Here is a 12,003-nt window from a genome sequence, read left to right as displayed (position 1 = left end):
TTGTTTTGTCCACATGAGAGACGAGCAGCAGTACAGATCTGTAAACCATCAATATAGATACGTCATATTGCACAAACTGGGTTATTCGGCATTCCACTTTTCAATCTCTCTGCCTTGAGTCGAGACCATTGAGCAGTGTCGTTCCTGAGCAATGTCCTGAAGAGATCGCATCCCCTCCGCAACAACAGGTTTATTAATTCATTAATTAAGGATAATGCGTTATTGTGCCCCTACAGTTCATTAAAGAAATGGACAACGAGAAGCGCATGCGGCTGCTGCAGTTCGTGACGGGGACCTGCCGCCTGCCAGTGGGAGGATTTGCTGACCTCATGGGTGAGTGTCAATGATGTGTGACGTGACACTTGACTGTCACCTGCAGCGGTGCTGACCAGATGGAAGGGATTTGGGCATCCTGGTGTTGGGTTTTCACTGCCTCTGCCCTGGTGGTGAATCTCATCCAAACTGTTGGTCTTTTCCTTCAGGGAGCAACGGCCCTCAGAAGTTCTGCATTGAGAAAGTAGGCAAAGAGAACTGGCTGCCTAGAAGTCACACATGGTGAGTTGATGGTATTGGGACCACAAATGTAAATGTAAACTAGTGCTATTGGGTCTGCAGTACGTCAGACTTCACTCTCTTGGCTCAGAATTCCTGTTCCCCTATTTACCTTTTGAGCTGTATAATATTCTTGTAGTTCAGCCCCATAAAAACACTTGCTATATTTCTGTTCTGTATCATGCTCGTGACCTTCCAGGCCCTGAATAGGAGATTATTTGTGCTGACCTACAGCTCACTTTTATGGGAGCAGGAGGAATGTGGTTAATACAGACATGAGTTTTTCACGATTTATGGTGGAATTCTGGTGAAAAACTGTATATTCTGCAATTAAACCAGGTGGTCCTGGTTAGACAGAGATGTTGAAGTCTATTTACCAAACAGTGTATGCAAGGCAAAAAAAAAAAAAACGCAATATACAGCCCCGGTAAAGCAATTAGCGATAGGTCTGCCTACGTCTGGCTAAACTATGGAACATCAAGTATCGCTCGTTCACACGATTGATCAGTTACACTCATAGGTGTGTATGTCTCTGCTAATATGGTGTCATTATTGTGTATAATGTTAAGGATGTACGTTTAGGTCTAGGCTTAGATGGTGTTAATTTATGTATGGAAATGAAAAGTAGGTCTTAAATTAAAATCTAGATCCAACAAATCATTCACTAAATTTTTATTTGCTTAATCGTTATTGATGTATTTTGTGTATTAACTCTTCAAAAGGAACAGTAGTTTAGTATTAAGTGCTGAATGAACTATCCCACTTTTAAAGTACCAGCAGTACTTTTTATACTCTTACTGTTCACAGATACACCCATGAAATAGCAAAAGGTCACTCGTGGGCCGTAGCCCTTGGCCGTTGGCACTCCATTTCAACATTTCAATTACTCTACTGTTCTGCCACTCTCGTGTTTGTTTATAAAGATAGTTTCAAGCAGAATACTCTGCCCTTCAAAATCAAATGGAAACATGTGAAGGAAAGCTTGATGCTGATTGGATTTAAATCAACCCCAGATATATGAAATGCATTTTTTCTGATTTTAAGACAAGTTGTTTAATTCCTCTGATTCTAGCTTTAATCGTTTGGATCTGCCACCCTACAAGAGCTATGAGCAGATGAAAGAGAAACTGATGTTTGCGATTGAAGAAACAGAAGGGTTTGGACAGGAGTAAATCGCCGTGGACACCCGGGCTGCGCCGCGTCGCTTTTCACTTTTTGGTACAGCAGTTCTATCAGCGCCGACCCCTTTCCCTGCACTGGCTGCGTTCGGTGGTTTCATCTTCCACACTTCAGCCGGACTGGCCATCTCCTCTCGTTCTGGCCTGGGCTCGGTTGTGGAGTACTTTCTCTGCATTGACCGTCATCTGCGAGAGAATTTCCTAGCTTTGAATCACCAAACAGATGGATACAACAGCCGGCCAGGGTGAGGAGTGCAGTGAGACTGAATTGCCCAGTGTTTGCGTTCTTATCCAACATTTGCATAGCAGGAAAATGCCCCAGCGCCCCAGTGCCCCAGCGCCCCAGTGCCCCAGCGCCCCAGTGCCCCAGCACAGTAGATTCTCATTATTTTACAGTGTGCTTAATAGTTAAATAAATGCAAACTTAAGATTCAATAACTTAATTTTTTTTTTCCTTCTTCAGTAGAAAAATGTACATGAAAGCCTGAGAATCATGCCATATAACCCACATATTTTTAGTGCTTTTGTTCGTCAGATCATCTTAAATGGGTGTAATTGGAGAGTTCTGATATTTATTTATTCTTGTTGGTGAATCTGCAACATTACAACTGTGACTTGCTGATCGTAAAATTAAGGGATAGCAATGATCTTGCATTCCTTTAATATCTTGAGCATTGTCTAAAACCTTTCATTTTCTAATTTACTTTTTCACAGCAGGGAAAAAAGCACTTTAAAAAAAAAAAGTTTATTTGGAAAAATAAAGGGTTTTAATGGGTTTGCGGTGCTTAGAACGATGCACAGGTGGGGATATGATAAGAGCCTGTTTGAGGGCAGTAGTTTTGGCTATACACATGGCAGCATTGAATGGCTAGCATTTGTATTGATATCCCTTTCTCTTTTCATTTACCTGATATTGATGAATTTCTGCAGTTTTGATTGTGGGGGGAAGAGAAATGTGAAATGTATGCAGCATATATATAAAAAAAAGAATTAGCCTTGAGCTGTGAAACTCATGATAATTATGAAAAGGATGCATTTTCATTGGTAGCCTGTTACAAGTGAAATGTGTTTTACGTACTGTAAGTACCTTATATAAATTGGAACATAATAAAAGGTAAACTATAAAACATTGATCAAATGTTCTCACTTTGGAAAAGCTTATTTACATCTAGTTCAAACAGGCATGTAATTAGCAGAAAGCAGAAGTGCACCGCAAATAATCTCCCCTTCTCGGTAATTTCATTGAATAGTTTTAATGTAGCCGATAATTATGGTCTTGTAAAATGTCTGCCGTGGAATCTGTAGTCTTGAAGCCATACCTTCATCAGACCCTGTATAACCCACTAGTGTGCCATCTAATCTGCTTGTGTCACCAATTAGTCTATTAAAATGTAACATAACTCTTAAACTGAGAGAGGCGACTGCCCTATATTTTTAAATATTATAAGGAAATAGAATAAATTAGTGTGGCAGCCACAGCCCTAGTTTTATAGGGCCTTGCTGTTTGAATTATTTTTATGGTCTGTGTTTATTCCCTGTAAAAGCAACGCTTTGTAAATGTGTAAATTCATTGTCTGGAGTTTTTGCTTTCAAACTGGATGCAACGCCGGTCCCAGATCTAAATCCATGTAAGTGGACAGCAAAGAGCTTGATATGTTACTGATGCAGGTTTAGTTTGCAAAGATTACCTAGTATGTATCCGCCGTGGAAAATGAAGTAAAGCATTTGCCGTCAGCAACAGCCATGAAAGATTTGGAACCCAAAGCATGAGTGATAGTATTGGAGACATTGTTCCTAGAAAGAGTTTGGATGTAAGACTTGTACACTTTATATTATTCTATATTTTTAATCATATCTGTTTGGAAGCAGTAGGCCATTCAAATTTGTGTCCCCAAACTGAATCTGCCTAAAATGTCTGTTTTTCCTGTAAATGTTAATCAGAAATGAACATCACAACATCTCGAAAGCAAATGAATGTTTTCTAAAAGTGTGGGATACATGCATAGATTTTTTTATTTCGTCTTTCTCAAGCTCTTATTCTTTTCTTTCAGCTTCTCTTTTCCAGTGTTTGTTTGGCTGCAGTATTTTACATATTGTGCTCTTTGGCCGATCTGCAACAAGATTGCTGTGTGTAACATCAGGTTTTCACTGTCCTTTTGTTCAATCGATATCTTTTTATATCCCTCCTATTCTCAGGTAGAGTCATCCAGGTCATTCAGTCGTTTTTCACTATTAAATCACTATTTATTTTCCTTGATTTGTGGTTCCTTTTCCTGCTTCATAGGCTATCACTGTTTGCTTCATCTAACATAGGGAGTGCTTTTGTAAGGAAATGCTGGTCTCTTTTTATACCCTATACTCTTTTTTCATGATTTTGGTTATTGTTTTTGTTTAAAGGAGGAGTTTGCAAAATAAAATCTAGGAACCTGAAGAGTGCATAGCCCAGTTAACTTCTCGTTTTCTGTTGAGAAGAGGGATCTTGTCCACCCTCTCACCCCCCCTCAAAGCAATTTGATTAAAGGTGTATTATTTAATCAAACTACTGCATACTCAGTCTCTCACCGTGTGCCTGTACAAATATATACATGCACAGTTTTTATATAGGCAGTGGAAGCAAGTGAATGACTCTGGGCTGTTTAAAACACACCAGGCCTGGACAATGCGTGTTCCACCTGTGCATAATTGCAGATATTAGACCAGTGCTGCAGAGCCTACAGTTCAGCTGAAAGCTTTATAGGCAGGTAATGCTCTCTAAAGACTGTTAGTTGACATTGAAATCTAGTTTTCAGCAGTTCATTTTCCTGGGCCACAGTTTTTATTATTCATTTTGATTAGTAGAAAAAAACTGAATTTGTTTAAAATGGATATCTGAGTTTTATTTACAAGGGATGTTTTAAATAGAATTAATCTTTTATTTTAATACATTTTTAATCTTCATCAGCATGTTCTCCAGTGGTGAAATGCATGTCTAAGCTTTTTTTTTTTTTTGTGGCTTCTGGTTTAAAATGCAAGCTTTGCATGACAGTGTGCAAATTTCGAAACCTACACGTTCCTTTCAACTTTGCAACATATCTTCAGTACCTGTGAAGTGCAGAAGTTCCGTCTGTGTGGTTACTTTTCACAGATCTAAAACCTGACCTGGGTTAACTGATTTCAGCGATTGGCTACATTTGGCAGTGTCCACTTTGAAGCAAGCACATTGTAGCACAGTTGTGTAGTGTTGCAGAATAGAGATTGCATTGTCTGATTAACATTTTTCAAAGGAATGAAACTGTCCTGTATTTAGTTTAAGCAGCCCCGTGGTAAGAGCCATGTAGACATCAGAGGAATCCAATTTACACCAGCCCTTCTCATGAGGATGGTGGAATATTTAACTATATCCCAGGGAAGAAAATGTAGATATATAGTTTATATTGCGTTGCAAATAAAATGTGATCACCTTTTTTTATTTATGTGTTGAAGTATAGTTTTGTTTTTGTTTTGTGTGCCCCCCCCCCAAACCCCGATTGAAAACTTGATAATAAATGCTAAACTATTCTAATCTCCCCTGTGTATAATAAATGAAGGCTGTAAATCATGTTAATAATGAATTCACTGTAATCTTTTTTGTTTTTGTAAATTCTAATCTTTTAGTAAACTGGGGATAATGGTTTAAATGCTATTTAAGGATTCTTTACAATGTTTTTTTTTGTTTTTGTTTTATCTGTACAGTACAAGTTGGTGTAAAAAATGTTTTGCTCTGTTTAGAAATTTAAGAAATAAAACTATAAGGCTAATCTGAAGTTGCTCGGTCAGTTTTTTGTATCGTGAATTTTCACTCAATGTTCACACCATTTTCAAAACTTGGTCCTCGTTATTTGGGTTTGTTTAAGCCATGTGCAGGGTTGTATGTAAAAGCAAACTATTCAAGCTTATAAGAAAGGGACAAAACAATTGATATAAAAATGTCTTGATGGCAGCTTATTCTGCGTGGGAGATGTTTTAACAGGAGGGTTGAGCTTTGAAAGCGCTTCAGTTCCCCAGTGAGGATTAAATCTCCAATCTGTGGTTCTGCTAAATCTCACCTGACTGGATGATTGTTTCACAGTTCCTGATCAAAGGAGCAGATAAAGCCAGGGGGAACGATCGGGCGATGGCCCATTTCTGACTTGGGGAGGAGTGCCATGATGATATGATATGGTCGTGAGGAGCGGGCAGTAGATGTCTTTCAGAGCGCTGTGCGGTGGTCAGGTCATGGCAGCCTGTGGGGGTGTATGGGATCGGCGGTTCCTTGCAGCTCTGGGTGGGGAGTTTGTGGCCGTGTTCCTCTTCATGCTGATCAGTTTGGGTTCCACAGTGTCTCTGGATGACGGCGCGGTGCCCTCGACCCACATCGCCCTGTGTTTCGGGTTTACTGTGGCTGTGCTGGTCCATTCATTTGGACACATCTGCGAGGCCTGCCTCAACCCTGCCGTGGTGCTGGCCATGGTCCTCACCCGAAAGATCACCATCGCCAAAGGGTTCCTCTACATTGTCGTCCAGTGCTTGGCTTCCTTTACCGGGACGGCATTTGTGTTTCTAGCAACACGAGCAGAGTACAGAAAAGCTTTCGGAGTCACTAAGGTGAGAGGTCCGAAAAAGGATCTTCCTTTTGAGAACCGTGACATCATTCATTAGTTTGAGCTTTTTATGTTAGGCAAGGAGGAGAGTCTAAATAATGGGGCATTAAGAAATAACAAACCTGTTTGCTGTAATTAATGCCATTTGCCAAAATTAAATTAATTAAACCTCCTTCAAAGTGTAAAACAACTACGAAGTGATCTGATGGGCTTTTCTTGAAATGCTTATGATCAGAGCCTATTGCAGTTTTTCTCAGCTTTTTCTCTGACTGTCTTTTACAGTCCAGCTTGTACATTTTAAATCTTTTTATAAAATAACTGATTAAGTGACTGAAATATATACTGATCACTGTCAAATACAACCTGTGGTGGCCTGAATCAGGTGAATGTTGTGTTCTGGACAGGTGAACACCAGCATCACCGTTGGCCAAGCTCTGCTCATTGAGAGCACTACCACCCTCCTCCTGGTCTTTGCACTCTTTGCCTCCTGCGATCGGAACAGGACAGACGCCCGACTCCCGGCTTCCCTGATCATTGGGCTGGCAGTGGCTGCGGGACACCTCTTTGCGGTGAGAATCCACTTTCAGATACCACTGTAACACATGACCTAAGATCAGTATTCATTCAGCACCACGAATACTCGGCTGAGCCATAATAACTTCTGGTCTGGTAATAAATAAATAGAGATCCTTCCCTGTCCAAAACTGAACCCTGCATCAAGCTTGATCAGGTTCATTTCCCTAAAATTGAAAAAGAGGAACTCTGAGAATAATGCCATGGTAAATGCATGCAAGTGTTATACAAGATACAGCAATCTGCCAATCATTTCCACACTATCAATCAATACTAAATCAGTATAGAAACAACAGAACCTGGGAGCTCCTTCCTCACCAGCAAATAGTTTGTCAACCCTCCAAGGCACGTTTTCACATAGTTTTTGGTTATGTATGGTTTTGCAAAGTGTATTTTAAGAATCACCCTTCTGAAATTTTCTAAGAGCATCCTAGCTCAGTGTGCAGGGGTCTGCAGACATTCCTGATGTAAAGAAGTCATTCATTTGTTGCTGGTCTGCAGGTGCCCTTGACTGGTGCCAGTATGAATCCTGCCAGGTCACTGGGGCCCAGCCTGCTGTTCTGTGAGTGGGAGCATCACTGGGTATGTAATCTGTCCTTGTGGTTTTGCGCCGGCAGGTTCCCTGTTATTGTTCTCACTAAACAATGTTGGAGAACCAATTTTTTTTCCTCTTTTTCAGCAATAAGATGTAGCAGGATTGTGAACAGGACATTAAACATGCTTTCTGCTCTAATGTATATCATGTTACGATAAGCTCAAGGATTAGAAACTAACGATCCATTTTTTGATTAAACAAAATCCAAAATGTAGGCCTGACTGAGGTCAGTGTCTAATTCCGTATCCCCTCCCTACAGGTGTACTGGGTGGGACCCACTATGGGAGCGGTGGCTGCATGCTTCCTGTACGACTTCCTGTTGTGTCCCGACCCAGAGCTCAAGAGGCGACTCAAAGCACCCCCACACCTGGTGGAGAAGCCGGAGGAAAAGGAGCTGTTCGAAGTCGGGGTTAGAGTAACGCCGGAGGACAAGGATGGGATCCAAAGTGACTCGAACATTTCTGTTGCCTAGAACCAGCCCGATTTGTGATTTTATTTATTTTTTGCTGTGAAGATCTATACTGAATTCTCTCCATTTTGGGGGAAAGATCTTTTAGAACAGACTCCGAGTTCAAGACTACCCTCACAACATTGTGCTGTACCAATAAGGCATGGAGAGGAGTTTTAAATATCCATACTCTCTGGAAAAGCAGCCTCAGTGGGATGGGCACATTCCCTTTTTCTCCCCATGAGAGTTTAATTCCGTCGGCACCAAGACAATTCCATAGTGATGCAGAAAGTCTTTCAGAAATACAGTAAAAACACTATCAAGAAATACATCTTCAATCCTATATTGATTTATTTTTAGATTTACTTATATATATATATATATATATATATATATATATATAATACTGTGCAGAAACTTTAGGCAGGTGTGAAAAAATGCTGTAAAGTAAGAATGCTTTCAAAATAGATGTTAATAGTGTAGCGTTATGTTGGGTGTATTTTGATGAGAGCATTTTAGCTCTGAGCTGAAGCACTGATCTAAAGAAGACCTCTTCCCCCCCAAAGTTATCAGATTTCCTTAACTCATCAGCTTGGAACTGGTTTACATCAAAATGACAGTTTTGGGGAGGATGGCACCGAGAATAGGCCAAATAGTTTGGAATCCTGCTATGAGATGTCTGGAGAAGGGGGCCTGTAGGTAATAAAAAAAACTCTTTGAAGTGGACGAGAGCCAAAATCCCGACATAGAGGTACGAACCCGGGCCAACCGGCATTTCCAAAAGATGGCATGGATTGACATCAGTCATAAATCAAGCCCCCTTCCAATAGGACACTGGGGGCTGAAACCGAAATCCAATCTCAAAAACTCAAGAACCAATCACCTATTGATCTGACAGGCGTATAAAGGACAGCGCACGGTCTCTCTCTCTCTCTCTTTCTCTCTCTCTCTCTCACCTGAACCAGAAACTCGCTGCCACAGCTCAACCTGTAGCTCTGTTGCCAGAACCGGAACCAGAAACCAACCAAGTCTTTGCCGGCAACAGAAGAGTTAAACTGGGAGAAGGAGATTGAGCCGTACGAAGAATTCTTTTAAAGGACTTTATTAAATAAAGAACTTTACAGACTGCGCTGCCCGCCTGTGCCCACCTGATCAGTGGAGTTTTACAGCTGGACAATTGACTAAGTCGACTGTATACGAAAGTGTCAGTCATTTAATAGCTATTTGAGTCTTAAGAAACTTGACCCTTGGAACAAACAGGGCTCTGCTTTCCTCAAAGACTTTGTCTTCAAGTAACTACGGTGGAACCCTTCTTACAAAGAAGATTTTGTGCACAACCTTGGAGCCTTCAAACCAGTGGAAAATCTGTTTGGAAAAGACTCTACATTCGCGAAACCCCAACTTCCAGGTGCATCGACTGAGTGGAAGTTCTTGGACAAAGCCGAACCAGACTGCCTTTGTTCCAAACCACACAGACCTCGTGCCGTGTGCTGTTATCTGAGCCCGAAGACAGAGAGGCCTCTCTGTGACGAAGTTCAGATAAGTTTAACAGTTTGGAGTTCATGATTCATGACATTTGAGAAATCAATTAGAAATGTTAATCTGTGATTCATAACTCTAGAATGTGTAATATCATTTAGTTTTCTTAAATATAAATGTGTGTTGCATTAAACTGTTTTGTTGATAATTTTAGAAATAAAATCTGTCAACGCCGAGAAATATCTTCTCATTCCTGTTTAACTGTTTAGTCTGAAATTGACACAAGTTAATAGACATTAGATTATAGGTGGCCCTGCCTATCCTTAATCATTGACTAATAATCAGTTAAGGGAAATTGTGGTAACAGGTAATGATAGGATCTTTCTCGGCACCTAAACGTAAATGAGACTGATATATATATAACAAGAAGTTACCTGACATAAATACTAACCTGCGTAGTTATTTAATGTCTGACTAATAATACTAACGAGAGACTCACCCTCGTCTTTCTAACCGGTATTATAGTCAATGTGTTTATAACCTTTTTTGTTTAACGATCTGTGTGTCATCATATGCGATCCCATGGTCTTTGATTTGGTCACGGAAGTGATTTGTCTTTGATTTGTTGATCTAGATTTGAATTTTAATTAGTTTTTCCCTTTTGTATAATTAGTGTAGTGCTACATTTAGTCTTTGTTTTTGAATAAATTTGACAATTTATATCTTTGGAATTGGTGTCTGTGTCCAATTATTACAGAAATTGAGTTCTACAAGATTCCAGGATTCGTGATAAGGTGATACTATAAATTCACTTCTTAAATTGAAATTTATAAGTGTACCTTACGCTACAATAGATTATATTTATCAATTAACAAAATGCAAAGTGAATTATCTACATCAAATCCATATTTGGTGTGAACACCCTTTAGAAGTGAGTAGTTTTTCGAGATTTACGATTATACTTTTAATACAGTTTAATCGTAAATCTCGAAAAACTACTCACTTCTAAATCTTTTATAGTCATTTTTGTATTACTTTAGTATAAATACATGTTAATTTGGATTCATATGTTGTGTTTTTCTGACTTTGTGAACGAAAAGACACAAAGTTACCCATTTTCTCATTGGAAATAGTTACATTTCAAAATATCACCGTCCTGGTCACAAAAGCAAAGTTTGTGGGTAATAATAGACGTTTTCTATACTTTTGAGGCATAAGCAATTAGGAAATAACTACCCAGGAACAAAAATAGTGTTACATAGTGTCATCAATTCAATATGTAGGTTGAAACACAATCATTAACTGAAACAGAAACAGCTGTGTAGGAGGAATAAAACTGGTTGCTGAAGAGTTTACTGTCAAAAGTCATACACCATGGCAAGACTGAGCACAGCAACAAGACACACGGTAGTTATACTGCATCAGCAAGGTCTCTCACAGGCAGACATTTCAAGGCAGACAGGGGTTTCCAGATGTGCTGTCCAAGCTCTTTTGAAGAAGCACAAAGAAATGGGCAACGCTGAGGATCGTAGACGCAGTGGTCGGCCAAGGAAACTTACTGCAGCAGATGAAAGACACATCATGCTTACTTCCCTTCGCAATCAGAAGATGTCCAGCAGTGCCATCAGCTCAGAATCGGCAGAAAACAGTGGAACCCTGGTACACCCGTCTACTGTCTGGAGAAGTCTGGTCAGAAGTGGCATCTACACATTTAATGCTGAGAAGTACAGGCAGATACTTATCCATCATGCAATACCATCAGGGAGGCATCTGATTGGCCCCAGATTTATTCTGCAGCATGACAATGACCCCAAACATACAGCGAAAGTCATTAACAACTATCTGCAGCGTAAAGAAGAACAAGGAGTCCTGGAAGTGATGGTATGGTCCCCACAGAGCCCTGATCTCAACATCATCGAGTCTGTCTGGGATTACATGAAGAGAGAGAAGCAACTGATGTGGTTAGTTGTTTGGGCCAGCCTACCTGCCGAGTTCCTTCAAAAACTGTGTGCAAGTGTACCTAGAAGAATTGATACTGTTTTGAAGGCAAAGGGTGGTCACACCAAATATAGATTTGATGTAGATTTTTCTTCTGTTCACTCACTTTGCATTTAGTTAATTGATAAATCTAATCTATTCTATTTTTGAAAGTATTCTTACAATATTTTTTTGCACCTGCCTAAAACTTTGCACAGTACTGTATATATCAGTTGAACATTTTTCTATATGCCTTCACTTCAGAGAATTTGTTTCTTTCTAATTTTTTCTGTCAGACTAGGGCTGGGCGATTTGACTTTAAAATAATATCTCGATATTTTTAGAAGTTTGGGCGATACACAATATATATTGATATTTCTTGTTTTATCCAATCAAGCTACAAAATAAGACCAAAGACATTTAAACAACAAGTCTATATTTAATCATTAAATATGCAAAACGAACAAATACCGCAGGCTGTCATGGTAAATATATGCAGAATGCAACACATTACAGCGCAAGTGTTGTGTGATTATTGATTACTATTACGTGTGTTATGTTGTTATGGGATAAATATGTACAGAAATACACAGTATGATTTAC

General features: G+C 39.7%; 2 protein-coding genes across 2 annotated transcripts in view; both read left to right on the top strand.

Moving 5' to 3' along the window:
• itcha (itchy E3 ubiquitin protein ligase a) overlaps positions 1-5,506 on the top strand; it is a 36,102-nt gene extending 30,596 nt beyond the window's left edge. Inside the window, exons 22-24 of the mRNA XM_066702773.1 lie at positions 237-333; positions 483-555; positions 1,625-5,506. Coding sequence (XP_066558870.1) covers positions 237-333; positions 483-555; positions 1,625-1,724 — 270 coding nt within the window. The 3' untranslated portion in view covers positions 1,725-5,506. The remainder of the gene's footprint in view (positions 1-236; positions 334-482; positions 556-1,624) is intronic.
• A 125-nt stretch (positions 5,507-5,631) lies between these two features.
• On the top strand, positions 5,632-9,459 carry LOC136748762 (aquaporin-4). The gene is made up of 4 exons (XM_066702774.1): positions 5,632-6,332; positions 6,733-6,897; positions 7,403-7,483; positions 7,756-9,459. The coding sequence occupies exons 1-4, from the start codon at positions 5,931-5,933 to the stop codon at positions 7,966-7,968; spliced, it is 861 nt and encodes a 286-aa protein (XP_066558871.1). The 5' UTR covers positions 5,632-5,930; the 3' UTR covers positions 7,969-9,459.
• Positions 9,460-12,003: the final 2,544 nt, after the last annotated feature.

This window comes from Amia ocellicauda, chromosome 4 (genome assembly GCF_036373705.1).
Source record: "Amia ocellicauda isolate fAmiCal2 chromosome 4, fAmiCal2.hap1, whole genome shotgun sequence".
NCBI lineage: Eukaryota > Metazoa > Chordata > Actinopteri > Amiiformes > Amiidae > Amia > Amia ocellicauda.
Note: the sequence above shows the minus strand (reverse complement) of the source record. Positions and strands in the feature narration are given on the sequence as shown.